At 40.0% G+C, this 18,819-nt stretch overlaps 2 protein-coding genes across 6 annotated transcripts in view; both read right to left on the minus strand.

Moving 5' to 3' along the window:
• PRORP (protein only RNase P catalytic subunit) overlaps positions 1-18,819 on the minus strand; it is a 148,793-nt gene that overhangs the window by 32,302 nt on the left and 97,672 nt on the right. The window lies entirely within an intron of this gene.
• LOC115897421 (60S ribosomal protein L31) lies at positions 10,570-11,049 on the minus strand. Its single transcript, XM_030929856.1, has one exon. It carries the CDS (start codon positions 11,009-11,011, stop codon positions 10,634-10,636), a length of 378 nt encoding a protein of 125 aa, XP_030785716.1. The 5' UTR covers positions 11,012-11,049; the 3' UTR covers positions 10,570-10,633.

The following is an 18,819-nucleotide window of genomic DNA, read 5'->3' on the forward strand; positions in this document are numbered from 1 at the left end:
AGCTAATTTTTTGTATTTTTAGTAGAGATGGGAATCTCATCATGTTGCTAGATTGGTCTTGAACTCCTGGCCTCAAACAGTCCGCCTGCCTCGGCCTCCCAAAGTGCTGGTATTAGAGGTGTGAACCACTGTGCATGGCCACCATCCTTTTAACAGGATCATAGAATGCCTTAGTGAGCCTGTACTTGGCTTCTTTTAACCACAGTCCAGAGTTTCCTTACTCCCTGACATTCCATGGTGGCTTAATCAGTGAAGATTTGCAGTCTATTGAAAATGTAAGAAAAATTTGCTTTGACCTACTCCTGAAAGCTGAGGGAAAGCCATGGTGAGTTTAGAGGCAGAAAAACAGCAACTTGTTCTGTTTGACCATATTTTCTGTGGCATGTTATTGGGTACCTGGTCCAAACTACAGCTTTGCCAGATGCCCTGACTGTGGTAAACCTTCCGTTTCCTAAGACTTGACCTTGAGCTCTGACTTCCCCAGAAGGAGCTCCCAAAGAAAAAAGCCAGATCATAAACCAAAGACCTTGCTCAGTTTATCGTCTCAAGGGAGCTTTCATCTGATAGTGACAATCTTGCCCCTTCCTCACACAGCTAGAGTTGAGCTTGCTCCTCAGTTTTTCAATCCTAAACAATGAAAAGCAAGAAAATTATTCACACAGAAGTCAGGATTATGTTACCTGACTGTGGTGGAGAGTTGGGGAAGAAGTTAGTAGGGGAAAGGAGACAAGGTTAGAAGAGGTTCAACAGGACATACAGGGAACTTCTTAACCCAACTGGTGGGTATAAAGGTGTTAGTTTTATTATTTACTCTTTAAACTACACATTTACATTTAAACAGTCTTCATACATGATCTATTTTATGCACACACACACAGAGGCTTTGTATTTATTAGAGAACCACATAAATTGCCAATATTCTACCATTTTTGATGTACAAAAATAGCAACCTCATATGTTTAAACCCAGTTATTCAGGCTCAGTAATGTACTTTGTGCCTTTGAGGCAAATTAAGAGCCTAAGTTTCCCCATGTGCAAAATGGAGTTTCTTAAAAAAAAAAAGAAAGATGATATCCAAGAAGATAAGTAAACATAAGGGGAAAAAAATTTTTTTAAAGTGGGTTTCTGCATTAAATTATATTTAATGAACTCTCATAATTGAGTAATTCTCATATTATGTATGTAACACCATAATACCTGTCCTCTAAAAAGTTAAAATGTTAGTCTCTAATGGAGGAAATTCTTTGTGCTTCCCAGAGGGAAGATTTGGCAAATATTACATTAACATAACTATAGTTCAATATAACAATGAGGATTTATGAAAAGTTTTTAGAAATCCCCAAGCCCTCACATCTCCCTTACTTCTGCTTTTCTTGGCAGAAATGGGACACAGAAAGTGGAAATGGTGGGAAGCAATAACAGGGATTGATGTGAGTAATTAGAATATAAAATGAGACAAATGTATTCACTATACTTGAATCAAGGAAGAAACATGGATGGTCTGAGTTTGTTCTTGGTAGAAGAGCTGTTTTAAGCTTCTTCTTTTCAGGCATATAGGTTAAAAAGTGATCTAAACCAAAAAGAAGAATCTTCCATTTTTTTCACCTTTAGCTATGAGTTAATAGGCAATTATGTGTCAAAAGTACTTTAAATATTAATGTGTTTATGCACATTACCATTTAATCCTCATAGACACCCTTATGAATTTGGTACCATTATTACCACCCACTCCTACTTCCCTTTTACTTATGGGGAAACTGAGCCACAGCAAGGTTAAGAAACTAGTTCAAAGTTACAGGCCAGTAAGTAGCAGAGCTAGGTTTCAAACCTAGGCAATTCTAACCACAAACCCACATTCTTAATCGGTCACTCTTCTTGTAGCATATAACTCTCAATTTTAACTCCTTTCTTTTTAAAACATTCCCTTATTAAATCTGTCCCTTATTCTTCTTTTTAGACATGGTCTCACTCTTGCCCAGGCTGAAGTGCAGTGGTGCAATCATGGTTCACTGCAGCCTCAATCTCCTGGGCTCAAGCCATCCTCCTGCCTCAGCCTCCCAAGTAACTGGGACCACCGGGGTGCACCACCACACCTGGCTAAGTTTTGTATTTTTTTTTGTAGAGACGAGAGTAGTGAGACTCTCGTCTCTACAACATAGAGATGTTGCTCATAGGCTGGTGTCAAACTCCTGGGCTCAAGAGATCTGTCTGCCTCTGCCTCCCAAAATGCTGGGATTACAGGCGTGAGCCACCATACTGGGCCCTGTCCTTTACTCTACGGCTAACTGTGACTATGATTATTCCAGTAACATCTTTTGCATCCTTCTTACGTGAACTGTGGGAAATCCTTAGGTACTTTTGTTGGAAACCTAACACTATATTTCTCAGCTGGGGTGTACATGAGCAGTACATGGCAATACACTGAATGTACTTGAAGCCATAGGATAAACAAGACATAACTTCCTGGAGTGACCGTTACTTCAGGCTCAGTTTTTTGGGAGAAACTCCTTGTAAAAAAAAAAAGAAAAAAAAAAAAAAAAGAAAACAAACACAGATATACCATGATGTCTTTGAATGCAAGATCTGCACTAAATTTTAAGATAAAAGAAATAACACTCCAAAGACATTTTGCACTTCCCTCAGGGCCGTTTGCTCCAGTCTTTGGGGACAGTAGCTCTTTCTCCTCTGCTGGTAAGAGCACTCTGCAAATAATGTCAGGAGTGATCACTTGATTGTAAAATATGTCAGCTAAGCCCAGCACTCTACCCAGGTCAGGAACAAAGTTGCAATACCAAACATGGCCCTAATCTGACTATTTAAAACTTCCAAAATATTGCACTTGGAAATATGTGAGATGTATATATATATAGAGAGAGAGAGAGAGAGAGAGCGCGCTAGACAGCTAGATGAAAATGTAAATTTTAGAACAATATATTTAATTATGCCATATTTGTGCAAAATACATATGTATGTATGTGCTGAAAATAGTCTTAAAAGATACATACTACACTGTTACCAGTGGTCTCTTCTGGGGAACAGGACTAGGGAGATGGCTTTCATTTTCTATCATTTGAAATGATTTGACTCCACCCCAACAATAAACATGTATACTATCTTTGTAAAGGAAGAAAAACAACAACCAAAGAGTGAAAAACACCAACAGCAGAACATACAGTAACCCCAAAGACCAAAAATAAATGAGGATCCCTAGAAATCTTCCAAGACAGTAACCCTATGAATGTGTCTAAAGGTTAATCTGAAAGTCATCACAATATATACAGAGCAGGTTCAGCCTGAGTTTATTAAAGTCAACACAAATATTTATATGGTATCCACATATGATAGGTGCTACCTGAGGTGCAGGGATATTTAGATCTTTCTATCAATAAGATTTAGTTCTTTCCTTTAAATAATTAATTCCATAGTAGGAAGATAGACATAAATAAATCACTGTAATGTATATTATTCTAATGCAATACAAATAATACACAAATTTACCAAATGGGTGTACCTTTTCTGCTGCAGGTACTACCTGAAGCACAGGTGGATATAAGAGTAAACAAGACATAGTCCCTGTCCTCAGTGAGTTTAGAGCCCAGTGGGAGTAAATAAAAGGTGTCGGTAGAATCAACAGGGTAGGAGAAAAGAGAAGCCTATGAACAGCTTTGAAAGCTAAAATGTAACTCCCCAGTTTAGAACTTCTTTAATCTTCTAGATTAAAGAATCAGCAAAAGCAAAGGCACAAATGAGTGAAATGGTATGGTATGTTGAGGGAATAACAAGAATTTTAGGACCAGTGGAGTGTACAGTGCAGGGTGGGAGAGAGGAGAAGCTGAGGAAAGGTGAGAGTCGAGGCTGGGAGGTAGGCAGGACTCTTGCACAAGGCACACAGGATTTTGGGTTTTGTGATGAGAAGCCTCTGAAGGGTGGTAGTAGCAAGAAAGCGACAGTTTCAGATGTCCATTTCAGAAAGAACATTCTCACTGAGGTTCGGAATGTATTGAGGCCAATTATTAGACTTCAGCAACAGTCAGAGATTAAAAGGGTCTAAGACCAAAATAAACCAGAGCAGACTGTCAAAGAGAAATATAATGTGAGCCACAAATGAGAGCCAAAAGTTTAACTGTAAATTTGGATGCTCAGGTCCCTGACATAAAATTGCCATCCTCGTATACTTCTGTTTTTTTTTTTGAGACGGAGTCTCCCTCTCTCACCCAGGCTGGAGTGCAGTGGCATGGTCTTGGCTCACTGCAACCTCTGCTTTCCGGGTTCAAGCGATTCTCCTACCTCAGCCTCCTCAGTAGCTGGGATTACAGGCATTTGCCACCATACCCTACTATTTTTGTATTTTTAGTAGAGATGGGGTTTCACCATGTTGGTCAGGCTGGTCTCGGACTCCTGACCTCAAGTGATGCTCCCGCCTCAGCCTCCCAAAGTGCTGGGATTACAGGTGTGAGCCATTGTGCCTGGCCTTCCCTCCTATATATTTTAAATCATCTCTAGACTACTTATAATAGTTAATATAATGTGAATGCTATGTAAGTAGTTGTTATACTATATTATTTAGGGAATAATGACAAGAAAAAAAAGTCTGTACATGTTTAGTACAGACACAATTTTTTTCAAATATTTTCGATCTGTGGTTGGTTGAATCTACAGATGAGGGGAACCCACAAATATGGAGGGCTGACTATTTCACACAGCACATCTCAATTTGGTTAGCCACATTTCAAGTGCTCAACAGACCCACTGGCTAGTAGCTACCATATTGGATAGTGCAGGACCAGAGGAACTAATTGAGGAGGCAATATCAGCAGAATTTGTTGATTTAGTCAATGTGGAGAAGGAGGAACAAGGAGGTAGAAATCACTGTGATTGCTGGCTTGGGTAACTCAATAGGTGAAGATTTTAAATTTTAAGAACAATCTAACAGCCAGAAAACTGCTATGAACCTCTGATACGTTGTAGAATAAAAAAAATGACGAGATCCAGTGTGATCCTAAATGCTAGTCCAAGGATGTTTACTTGAACTAAATGTTGGTTCTTTTCCAACACCTGTATAGCTAATACAGCATAGGAAAAGTGACACCACTAAAAGAAGGTGGGAGGCACCACAGCTGTCCCTGAAATTATTTGCTGTCTCAAAACACAATTGGTTGCCTTGCAAATGGCTGTGACTACCTGCACATGTGCATACACACGTAGCTATGGATGGGGGTAAACAAACAAAGATCAAGAAAACCCACCAGGGTAAATTTTAAAACCAAAAAAAAAAAAAAAAAAAAAAAATGGTTTAAAAAGTTGACCACTACCCAGGAAGCAGGAACCACAGTATTTTTAAAGAAGGCTAAAATAAAAATGTGTATATGCAGAATGCAAGGAAACTGACATAACCTTGGTAGCAGTGATATGACTGATGAACCACTAACTCTAATGCCAATCAGTACAACATTCCTACTAAGCTCTCTGTTTCAAAATCTTTTCTAATTTCTTCTTTTCTTTTTTTTTTTTTTTTTGAGATGGAGTCTCACTCTGTCACCCAGGCTGGAGTGCAGTGGCACAATCTCCACTCACTGCAACCTCTGCCTTCTCGGTCCAAGCGATTTTCCTGTCTCAGCCTCCTGAGTAGCTGGGACTACAGGCGCGCGCCACCATGCCCAGCTAATTTTTGTATTTTTTAGTAGAGATGGCGTTTCACCATGTTGGCCAGGATGGTCTCGATCTCCTGACCGCAGGTGATCTGCCCACCTCTGCCTCCCAAAGTGCTGGGATTACAGGCATGGGCCACCACGCCCAGTCAACTTTTCTAATTTATTCTATAGAGGCCAGAGCAGAAGACCCTCGGTTTTCTTTCGTTGTACAGGGCAGGATAGTTCATGAGTTGGCATGACACTGGTATGGCTTCATTCACATAATGCTTGCAGGCAATGTCTGAAATGCCAAAGAAACAATGAGTCATGTACATGTAACCTGTCAAAGGTCAGAAGAACCGTGTTTGTAAAATTTAGACTAGCCATCTAATTTTATGAACACTATAAAGTAGTCCGTTCTTGTTCTTCATCAGCTCATTGCCTGATCTAATAAATAAACTCTTATTTATAAGCTGGTTATTCAAATGCTGAGGAGAAAAGGGGCTCCAGCTTGATCATGTACTTTGAAAAAATATTGTTTGTTTTTGGGGAAGCAGACATCTCTGGAGAAAGCATAGGAAGTGGATTTAGTGTAGCTTTTTTTTTTTCTTGAGACAGAGTCTCACTCTGCCACCCAAGCTGGAGTACAGTGGCGCGATCTTGGCTCATTGCAACCTCTGCCTCCTGGGTTCTCCTGTCTCAGCCTCCCAAGTAGCTGTGATTACAGGCACCTGCCACCATACCTGGCTATTTTTTTTTTTTTTTTTTTTTTTTGTATTTTTAGTAGAGACGGGGTTTCACCATGTTGGCCAGGCTGGTTTTGAACTCCTGACCTCAAGAGATCTGCCCACCTCGCCTCCTAAAAATCTCCTAGGATTACAGCTGTGAGCCACCACCATACCTGGCCTAGTGTAGTGTTTTGAGAGCTGTTACCTCTGGGCAAGTCACAGCATTTTAAGCCAGTTTCCTTACACGTAAAGTAAGAAAAGTACAACTGCTTAGTCCATAGGGATGTGTGAGGATCGAACCACTTAATATTTATGAAAGGGCTCTGTAAGCTGTAAAAGACTACCTATTGTTATTGTTAGGCTGTAAAAGCACAACGTGATACATTTATATATAGCTTTGTTATGCCTTAACAAAGCTTTGATATGCCTTACTTCATATGACTGCTTAAGCACAGTGTCCAGTTTTAATAAAGTGTTTGGTTTCTGGACCTTCAGATAAAACACAGAGGAAAAAAAGATATGTTCACTTAGAATGGCTATGTGCATTGTATTTAAAGAGTTTTGTTTGTTTCACTTAATGAATCTTAACCTTAAAAGGGTTAAGATTTTAAGAGAATTAATAGGTTTTATGACAACAGAATTGACATATTTTTCCCAAAGTCCTCGACTTTAATTCCTTTAAGCACATTCTTTTCCTCTTTTTTAGATTCCACTGTCATCACTTTAGTTCAAGATGTCATTAGGTCTTTTGGTTGGTCTTTTTTTTTCTTTTGAGACGGAGTCTCGCTCTGTCACCCAGGCTGGAGTGCAGTGGCCGGATCTCAGCTCACTGCAAGCTCTGCCTCCCGGGTTTATGCCATTCTCCTGCCTCAGCCTCCCGCCACCTCGCCCAGCTAGTTTTTTGTATTTTTTTTTTAGTAGAGACGGGGTTTCACCGTGTTAGCCAGGATGGTATCGATCTCCTGACCTCGTGATCCGCCCGTCTCGGCCTCCCAAAGTGCTGGGATTACAGGCTTGAGCCACCGCACGTGGCCGGTTGGTCTTTCAATGCTGTTTCTCCTGTGACATTGCCAGGTTACCTTTCCTACAACCTTGCTTTCTTTGTGTCATTTTCCTATACATACTCATCCTCCAAATCCTAATTTCTGACACTGGTAGGCTGTCCAAACCTAGAGGTGTAAACAAATCCAGAGAACTACCTGGTGAGGGGCAGTCTAGATATGTGGGTTTGGAAATTACAAATGCACACCACAGGGCATGATAGTATGGCACGGTAAAAGACTACAGACTTTGATGTCAGACTGGCATTTCAATTCTGAATCTGTTACTTGTATTAATGATCTCAGGGAAGTGACTTAATTGCACCTCAGTTTTCTCATTTGTAAAATGAAAATCTAATTACTTCATAGGATTGTTTAAGCACAGTGTCCACCTTTAATAGAGTGTTCGGTTTCTGGCCCTTCACATAAAATGCAAAGAAAAAAAAATGTGTTAACCTAGAATGGCTATGTGCACTGTATTTAGAGTTTTGTTTGTTTGACTTAATGAACAGATATTATATCTAATTTAAAAGTTTAAGGCTGGGCATGGTGGCTCATGCCTGTAATCCCAGCATTTGGGAGGCTGAGGTGGGTGCAGCACAAGGTCAGGAGATCAAGACCATCCTGGCTAACACAGTGAAACCCCACCTCTACTAGAAATACAAAAAAAAATTAGCTGGGCATGGTGGCATGCACCTGTGTGCCAGCAGAGGCTGAGGCAGGAGAATCTCTGAATCTCTTGTACCCGGGAGGCAGAGGTTGCAGTGAGCCAAGATAGCGCCACTGTGCTCCAGCCTGGGTGACAGAGCGAGACTCCGTCTCAAAAAAAAAAAAAAAAAAAAATACACACACACACACACACACACACACACACACACACACACACACACAATAAAATAAAAAATTGCCGGGCGTGGTGGCTCAAGCCTGTAATCCCAGCACTTTGGGAGGCCGAGACGGGTGGATCATGAGGTCAGGAGATCGAGACCATCCTGGCTAACACGGTGAAACCCCGTCTCTACTAAAACATACAAAAAACTAGCCGGGCGAGGTGGCGGGCTCCTGTAGTCCCAGCTACTCGGGAGGCTGAGGCAGGAGAATGGCGTAAACCCGGGAGGCGGAGCTTGCAGTGAACCGAGATCCAGCCACTGCACTCCAGCCTGGGCAACACAGAGCGAGACTCCGTCTCAAAAAAAAAAAAAAATAAAAAATAAAAAATAAAAGTTTAAGAAGGTAAAAAGGCAAAATTGGAAAGGGGAACTATACTTTAATATATTCAGATATCTCCCTAGTCAACATTAACTGTAAATCGATTTAAGTTACATGGTCATTTTTGCCTGTGGAAGAGGATAGATTTGAAACAAAACTGAAGATGAGAAACCAGTTAGGAGGCTATGGTAGCGATTTAAGCAGGTACTAATAAGGATCTAATGAGAAGGATATGGTAAAAGAGGAAGGGAAGAGAATGGATTTGAGAAACAGAGCTGGGCACGGTGGTTCATGCCTGTAATCCCAGCACTTTGGGAAGTCTAGGTGGGAGGATCGCTTGAGTCTGGGAGTTTGAGATCAGCCTGGGCAACATAGGGAGACTTTGTCTCTACGAAACATTCAAAAATTAGTTGGATGTGATGTGGTCCCAGCTACTCAGGATGCAGAGGCAGGAGGATCACTTCAGTCTAGGAGGTTGAGGCTGCAGTGAGCTGTGATGGTGCCAGTGCAGTGTAGCCTGGGTGACAGAGCAAGACTCTGTCGAGAGAGAGCGAGAGAGACAAACAGAGAGAGAGAGAAAGAGAGAGAGAGAAGGAAGGTAGGAAGGTAGGAAGGAAGGAAGGAAGGAAGGAGGGAAGGAGGGAAAGAGGGAGGGAGGGAGGAAGGGATGGAGGAAAGAAAAGGTGAAAAGGAAAGGAAAGGAAGAAAGAAAGAAAGAGAGAGAAAGAAAGAGAGAAAGAAAGAAAGAGAAAGAAAGAAAAGAGAAAGAAAGAATAAAGAAAGAAATAAAGAAAAAATAAAGAAAGAGAAAGAAGACGAGAGAGAAAGAAAGACGAGAGAGAGAAATAATTAGGAGGTAAAACTGGCAAGACTTGGTGAATGACTGGTACCACCTATTGGTGTACATGTCTGGCAGGAAGATGGCAAGTTCAGTTTTGGCCATACAGTATTTAGTTTGAAGTACCTGTCTAAGGTAAAGATGTAGAGATAGAACATCAGAGAATACCAACATTTAAGGAGTAAGAGAAGGAAGGGAAGTTCAAAAACAAGAGAGAACAAGGAATGGTCAGAGAGTGTAATGAGAAGGATAAGAATGTGAAGTCCACAGAATTCAAAGACATAGACAATTTCAAGAAGAAAGGAATAAATAAAGTATTAAACGAAGAAAAAGAGTGATAAAGACTAAAATATGTTCATCAAAATTGGCAATTAGGAAATTACTGATGTCCTGAGGGAGAGCATTTTCAATGCAGTGATGGAGACTAAGCCAGACTTCAGTGGGCTTAGGGGTTAGGAAGCAAATGGGTAGCAAGAAAAGAATTGTATACCAGTCTTTTGAGAAGTTTAGATGAGGAGGAGAGAAACTAGAGCAAGCTAGCTATTTATGAGTTAGTGATTAAAGCAATGGAGATCCAAGAGAACCAGAAAAGCATGTCTCAAAGAGTCTACCGTGGTATTTCAAGAAAATAGATAAATAGATCAGTATGTTAAAATATAAAGAACAGTGTGTTACAGGGGAAAGAACAAGGACTTTGGAATGAGACATGTCTAATTATGTTACTTTGCCATTTACTAGCTATGAGACAAGTTACTTAAGCTTTTCTGGGTCTTAGTTTCCTTCTTTTTCTTTTTTCTTTTTTTTTTTTTTGAGATGGGGTCTTGCTGTGTTACCCAGGTTGGAGTGCAGTGGCACAATCTCGGCTCACTGCAACCTCTGCCTCCCGGGCTCAAGATATTCTCCCACCTCAGCCTCCCCAGTAGCTGAGACTGTATGTGTGTATCGCCCTGCCCAGCTAATTTTTTGTTTTCTGTTTTTGTTTTTGTTTTTTTTGGTAGAGGTGGGTTTTGTCACCTTGCCCCAGCTTGTCTCAATCTCCTGAGCTCAAGCAATCCACGACCTTGGCCTCCCAAAATGCTGGGATTACAGGCATCAGCCACCTCGCCCGGCTAGTTTCCACATTCTTTTTTTTTTTTTTTTTTTTTTTTCAATTTTATAACTTTATTTGATGTATTTGATGATCAGCAATTAGTTCTCATCCACATTGACTGTCTGTAGATTTTTGAAAGTGGTAACAGGTACATAGGTAACCAAAGTGTAGAGCTTATTTGGTGAATCTTCATCCTCATTACGTTTTCTGGACAGCCGCACACGGATTCGGTATGGGACATTCCTTATTCCTTTGGCCCAGACAGCTTTGTTGAGCCTGGTATCAATGCGCACATCTGGAGTTCCCATCTCCTTCATGGCAAATTTCCGAATCTCTTTGAGTGCCCGAGGGGCACGCTTCTTGAAGCCCACTCCATGGATGCGCTTGTGAATGTTGATGGTGTATTCTCGGGTCACCACCTCGTTGATGGCAGAACGGCCCTTTTTCTTCTCGCCACCCTTCTTTGCGGGAGCCATTCTGCCGGGTCCAAGTTAGAAAGCTAGTTTCCACATTCTTAAGGAGGTAATACCAATAACAGCTGTAAGAATTAAATGAGGTACTCCATATACAAGTGTCTAGCATTGGCAACTTTTGCTTGGTCTACGGAAGGTACTAAAAAATATTAGCTTCCCAAGAGGAGAAGCAGAGGCTGTTTGCCTGGGCCAAGAAGAGAGCTGCTGGCAAAGGGGACGTCCCCACTAAGAGACCACCTGTCCTTCAAGTAGGAGTTAACACCGTCACCACGTTGGAGGAGAACAAGAAGGCTCAGCTGGTGGTGACTGCACACAAAGTGGATCCCATCAAGCTGGTGGTCTTCCTGCTTGCCTTGTGTCATAAAATGAGGGTCCCTTACTGCATTATCAAGGGGAAGGCAAGACTGGGACATCTAGTTCACAGGAAGACCTGCACCACTCTCAACTTTACACAGATTAACTCAGAAGACAAAGGCACTTTGGCTAAGCTGGTGGAAGCTATCAGGACCAATTACAACGACAGATACAATGAGATCCTCCATCACTAGGGAGGCAACGTCCTGAGTCCCAAAGTCTGTGGCTCGCATCGCAAAGCTTGAAAAGGCAAAGGTTAAAGAACTTGGCACTAAACTGGGTTAAATGTACACTGTTGAGTTTTCCGTACATAAAAATAATTAAAATAATACAAATTTTCCTTCAAAAAAATATTAGCTTCTGTTTCCCCTTGGAGGTTACTAGTAACGTTGAAAGAGTGCCATTTCAATTAGGCAGTGAAGATGTATCCTAAGTTGCCCAGGATTAAAGCATTCAGTTGTAAGATATTAAAAATAGGGAACAGTTGTGGTGGCTCATGCCTGTAATCCCAGCACTTTGGGAGGCCAAGGTGGGAGGATCACTTGAAGCCAGGAGTTTGAGACTAGCCTGGGCAACAAAGCGGGATTCTGTCTCTAGAAAAACATTAAAAAAAATTAGCTGGGCATGGTGGTATGTGCCTGTAGTCTCAGCTATTCTGGGAGCTGGGTGGGAGGATTGCTTGAGCCCAGGAGTTCAGGGGCTACATAAGCTATGATCACACCACTGCACTCCAACCTGGGTGACACAGCAAGACCCCATTTCTTAAAAAAAAAAAAAAAAAAAAAAAAAAAAAAAAAAAAAAAAAAAAAAAAAAAGGAACAACAGTTGAAAGAGGAAAGGATTTGAGAGAGTTAATCATATTTGAAGTCTAAAAAAAAAATGAAGTAAGTAAAAGTGCCAAGAGGGAAGTGAGGCCTAGGGGAGTAGGAGCCTTTGTGTCTAATATATGATTAGCATACATCCAAAAATTATTTGAAAGAGTGCCTCACTGCACCATATAAGATGACATTTGCAGCAGAGATGGTTTTAAGAGGCTGAACATGGACAGAAAAGATCAAAGGACAAACAAAGCTACCTTAAAGAGAAAAGTTGGTGCAGTTCATACCTAATGTTGATTATTTCAGTAAAGATCTAGGAAATACAATATTTGGAAAAAATAGTTTCCAAAGCAGACGTGAATCCAAGTATCCTTGGGCCTAATTGTTAATGAATGTGAAACACACAGCTAGAGAATCTGTGGGTAGAAAACATTCCCTAATTGCACAATCTCTAAACCTTTCCATCTGATTTCAACTATAATGACGTGCAAGTAAACGTACTTCTCAACTTTTCCAACCCTACATGCACAAAGAATTACTCTCTTCGAGCACACATTTCATTGTAAGATGCGTCTTTACATGATTTCTTAGACAAATTCAGTTATTTTCTATATAAGGGTATAGAGTAAGTAGTATTAATAAGTGTTTTTCAGATCCATATTTTGATCATAAGGAAAGCCTGAGCTTTAACGAACTTAAGAGTACTGAGCAGAGTCATGAAGCAAGAAAATATTATAATGGAATCTAACAGTATTATTTTTCTACATCTCTCTTCCTAATAAATACATGAATTCTAACTTTGTCTTCAAAATGCAGAGCAGACTTCTTACTAATTGCACATTTAATGAACACAAATCAAGGTGGAAGAACCAACTGCACAGCTCAGGAAAAGAACATGCCATAATCATTGTAAAGGAAAAGAAATGTGAACATGGTTTTTCTGTGCAGAGAAAAAAAAAAAAGAAAAAAATGGAAAAGAAAAAAATTAGAGAACTACTCAAAGACACAGGAAAAAAAATCCTTCAATACTGCTGAAGGTAAAGAAAGAAGCAACAAGCAAATTGCAAATTTTAGGGTGGCCTAACACAGGTAATCCGAGGAAATACAAAGGATGGTTTCTCCACAAAATCCTCTTCCACTCCATGGAGAGGACTGCATGCTTTTCTTAAACGAAGGGATTGCACTTTGGCAATTGTTGGAATGTGGAAGCTGACTGATTTTACTATAGGAAATTAGTTTTGACAGACATCTTAATTAAGCACAGTATAAAACTAAGGACTACTGTATAGAACTAACCTGGCTGTGCACTGAACAACTCTAGAGGCAATATTCACACAGACTACAACATGAATGGTGCCCTGTGGAGTTATGCAATGCAGTAGCTGATGGTAAGTATCTATCAGAAACAATGTAAGCTCCATGAGGGAAAGGAGTTTTCTCTATTTAATTCATCGGTGTATCCCTGGCACATAAAACAGGGCCTGATGCTTAAGATGATCAATAAGTATTTGCCGAATGGGTTGATGAATGAAAAGAAAAGGGGAAACTGAAGTTTGAGATCACAGAAGAGAGATGGATTTCTTACAAGTGAAAGAGATTAAGACAGTGAGTCCAAAAATCCAGAACCTTGGAATGGAATTCCTACCTGTTACAAAAGAGGAAAGAGGGCCGGGCGCGGTGGCTCACGCCTGTAATCCGAGCACTTTGGTAGGCTGAGGCAGGCGGATCATGAGGTCAGGAGATCAAGACCATCCTGGCTAACACGGTGAAACCCCGTCTCTACTAAAAATACAAAAAAATTAGCCGATCGTAGTGGCATGCGCCTGTAGTCCCAGCTATTCAGGAGGCTGAGGCAGGAGAATCGCTTGAACCTGGGAGGTGGAGGTTGCAGTGAGCCAAGATTACACCACTGCACTCCAGCCTGGTGACGAAGCAAGACTCTTTGCCTATTTAAAAAAAAAAAAAAAAAAACGGAGGGAGAAGGAATGGTAGAAACAGTTTGGGACATTACCAGATTTTACCATGCTCTGGCAAGGACTTACTATGGACCAAGCAAACATTAAGTAATAAAAAGGGGTGGAAACACCACGTTAGCAGAGAAGGAGATTTTCTTCTTAATTGGTAGGCTAAGTATGTTAAGAAAAGTTTACATAATTGCTGTTTTTCTATCAAAAACTTCTATATGGGTTGAGGCAGGAGAATTGCTTGAGGCCAGGAGTTAGAAACTAACCTGGGCAACACAGTGAGACCCTATCTCTACAATTTTTTTTTTTTTTGCATTAGCTAGGCATGGTGGCGCATGCCTATAATCCCAGCTACTTGGGAGGCTGAGGTGAGAGGATCGCTTGAGGCCAGGAGTCTGAGGCTGCAGTAAGCTATGTTTGTGTCACTGCACTCCAGCCTGGGTGATAAAACGAGATCCTGTCTCAAAAACACTCCAAAATGAAAAAAAAAAAAAAATTCTACATGGCCATACCAAACAGGGAGATGGAAATCAGAATAAAAGACATGATTTTCATTATGATATAAACCATCTCCCCAAATATTAATAAAATCTTGAACCTATGATTAAGTGAGACAAACACTGCAGAAGTGATCTGTAAACTGTTATATGCTACCATGGTATTAGCTGTTTTTATTATCCAATTAACAGAAACAGAGTTCATAAAGATTAACCAGCCATTTGATGTTTACTGACTATATATTGTGCTTTAGCAAGTATGCATGTATATAAAGTTCATAACTTATACAATTCCTTGTGTATACGTGACTTTCATTCTGTTTTATTTATCAGGTTTCAACCAGGCCTAAAGTTCCCTAGGTTGAACAAACCTATACTTTACAACCCTCAACATCATCTTTACATGATCCATAAACACATATCGAATTTCTAAGGACCCCTGGGTATCGCTGATTCAAAGGACTTTCTTTTCACATTTCCAGTATTCTTAAATTTCAGCTATAAAAATTTATTTCAAGAGAGTTGGTGCCTCTATCTATCCTACTATAACTACTCCAATTCATCTCAACAAGGAAATATGTTAATTTGCTCTAAATTCTGAGCAATGCAAATGGACTTACTAACTGTATGTCTTCTGTTCATAATCTGTTTTCTGCCAGGATTACCTGGCACACCTCATGTATAATTTCCATTAAAACAACAAAGTCAAACAAACACAAAAACACATAGCACTTTGCTGTATATATAAAAAAATCTATAGTTGGCTTTTGTGGGAGGAACCACTCCCACTCACAGCCACTCAAGGTTTATCAGGATATACTAGTTGAGAGGCATGAAAAATAAAAACTGGTAATTCCCCATAACCAAAACAAAAAGTGTTACAGGATACTTAAATGATCCTTGGCAATACTTTTATTCTATTTAGTATATGTTTGGGAGTTTAGTAGATTATACAAGCCACCAAATAAAAGACAACTGGTATATATATTCTCCTCAGATATGGTAATGTGATGTAAGGTAGTAAACCTTCAACTTCATTTTTGTATGGGTAATAAATTCACATGGCTCAAACTCCAAAAGAAACCAAATGATATTCAATAAAAAGTTTCTCTCCCACTCTATCCCCCAGTCACCTAGTTGTTCTCCCCAGAGGCAACTAGTATTATCCATTTCTTGGGTAGTTCTTGGGTAGCCTTCTAGAGACTAGACATCAACAAACAAGTGTGTGTGTGTGTGTGTGTGTATGTGTGTTCTCTTTTCCTGTATTTACACAGTTGGTGGCATACTGCATAACACTTCTAGGTAGTATCTTAGGCACTACTCCCACTATGCCATGTTTAGGCAACAGGTTTCTTGCATGTCTTCTTTGATTGAACAATACTAGCTTCTCAAGTGTTGTGAAGGAATATGAGACCAGCAGACTCGGAAGGAAAGTGTGTTGTAATTAATTGGTAATATCTACCATAACCATCTATCCCTATTCTGTGATTTTACCGTATCTTCCACATACCTCTCTTACAAGAATCACCACATTTCACTAACTTGAAAAGGCATGTCTGAAAGTAGGGCCTATGTCCTTTCATTATTGTAATGCAGGATGCCTACCCAGCACAGTGCCTAACATATAAGTACTCGATAAATACTTACTAAATGAATACCACAGTCAAAATCCTCAATGTTTAGGGAGAACAAGACAGCTTTTTATATTCCTGAATGAGTTACTTTCTCCCACTCAAAGATATACTTGATTGACCCTGTAACTGTAAATTTGTAATGAAATCATATTTGAAAGCTATGTGATACTGCTTTCCCGGTATCGGAATTTACAGTAATGGGTTGGGTGTGGTGGCTCACGCCTGTAATCCCAACACTTTGGGAGGCCGAGGCAGGTGGGCTGCTTGAGTCCAGGAGTTAGAGAACAGCCGGGGCAACATGGCGAAACCCGTTTCTACGAAAAATACAAAAATGAGCCAGGAGTCATGGCACATACCTGTAATCCCAGCCACTAGGGAGGCTGAGGCAGGAGAATTGCTTGAACCTGGGAGGCAGAGGTTGCAGTGAGCAGAGATTGCACCACTGTACTCCAGCCTGGGCAAAAGAGCAAGACTTGGTCTAAAAAAAAAAAAAAAAAAAGAAAAAACAAAAAAGAATTTACAGTAATGATATCTGGCTGGCACTCGACCTTCTTGAGAAAAAAATATGTACCCAGAACTTACACAGGATCCTATCATACATGTAATCACCTAGTTTCTAATCACTGCCCTCTAAAGAGAAAATGATTGTGTAACATGTGACTTCTGAAACAAAAGTGGGGTCTAGGGAGGTCAGGCGATGGTGAAAGAAAACTCAACGGAAACATCATGAGTGATAAAGAAAGTTTGTGATTGTTTGAAAAAAATCCGGTGAATGAAAAAAATTGACAAAGAAAGAACATTTCAATTAAACCTTACTCCTTAAAGACCCCATCTGCTAATCATTCTCAAAGAGCTTTCTCAACTTACGTTTTCCATATAAGTACTGCCATCTACAGGGCATAATGGAAACAAAGTATTTTATGAGGAGTGGGGAGTAAGTGAAATGAAAAGGCTGGCATACTATACGCTAACATCTTCATGCCCTTTTAAAATACCAGCATTAATAGGGAAAAGACTCCCTATTCAATAAATAAATAAATGGTGCTGGGATACCTGGCCAGTCATAGCAGAAGAATGAAACTGGACCTTTACCTTTCACCATACACAAAAATTAAGTCAAGATGGATTAAAGATTTAAACATAAAATCTCAAACTATAGGAATCCTAAAAGAAAACCTAGTAAACACCATTCTGGACATCGGCCTTCAGAAAGAATTTATGACTAAGTCCTCAAAAGCAACTGCAACAAAAACAAAAATCAACAAGTGGGACCTAATTAAACTAAAGAGTTTCTGCACAACAAGAGAAACTATCAACAGAAGAAACAGACAATCTACAGATAGGAGAAAATAATCTCAAACTACGCATCCAACAAAAATCTAATATCCAGGAATCTATAAGGAGCTTAAGCAATTTAATAAGCAAAAAACAAATAGTCCCATTATAAAGTGGGCAAAAGACATGAATTGACACTTCTCAAAAGAAGACATACAAGTGGGCAACAAACATGAAAAAATGCTCAATATCGCTAATCATCAGAGAACTATAAATCGAAACCATAATGAGATCCCATCTCATACCAGTCAGAATGGTATTATTTAAAAGTAAAAAACAGATGCTGGCAAGGCTGCGGAGAAAAAGGAAGGCTTATATACTGTTGGTGGGAATATGGATTGGCTCAGTCACCACGGAAAGCAGTTTGGAGATTTTCCAATAACTTAAAAGAGAACTATCATTCAACCCAGAAATCCCATTACTGGGTATACATTAAAAATAAAATTATTTTACCAAAAAGACACATGAACTCATATGTTCATCACAACACTATTCACAACAGCAAAGACATGGACTCAACCTAGATGCCCATCAATGGTGGACTGGATAATGAAAATGTGGTACATATGCACCATGGAATACTATGTCGCCATAGAAAAGAACAAAATCATATCCTTTGCAGGAACATGGATGCAGCCGGAGGCGATTATCCTATGCAGATTAACACAGGAACAGAAAGCTAAATACTGCATGTTCTCACTTATAAGTACGAGATAAACATTGGGTACTCATGGACATAAAAGATGGCAACAACGGACACTGGGACTACTAGCGGGGAGATGGACGGAGGAAGGCAAGGGTTGAAAACACTAACTATTGGGTACTATGCTCACTTTCTGGGTGAGGGGATCACTCGTAATCCAAACCTCAGCATCATGCAATATATCTATGTAACAAACCTGCACATGTAGTCCCAGAATCTAAAACAGAAGTTGAAATTCTTTTTTTAACTCTACATTTATTCAGAGTTACATGTTATGTTTTCTCTTTTTCACACACAAGGAAAGGTAATAATGCTCAATGGACTGGCTATTATCTTTTCAAAAGTAATATTGTAAAGCTAGCACTTATGATTTTAAGTCTTCATTTATTTATTTATTTATTTTGAGACGGAGTCTCGTTGCTCCGTCACCCAGGCTGGAGTGCAGTGGGGCGATCTTGGCTCACTGCAACCTCCGCTTCCTGGGTTCAAGCAATTTTTCTACCTCA

Source organism: Rhinopithecus roxellana, chromosome 5 (assembly GCF_007565055.1).
Source record: "Rhinopithecus roxellana isolate Shanxi Qingling chromosome 5, ASM756505v1, whole genome shotgun sequence".
NCBI lineage: Eukaryota > Metazoa > Chordata > Mammalia > Primates > Cercopithecidae > Rhinopithecus > Rhinopithecus roxellana.

Coding starts and splice junctions, on each gene's coding strand:
- LOC115897421 (XM_030929856.1), bottom strand. CDS start 11,011: ATGGCTCCCGCAAAGAAGGGTGGCGAGAAGAAAAAGGGCCGTTCTGCC.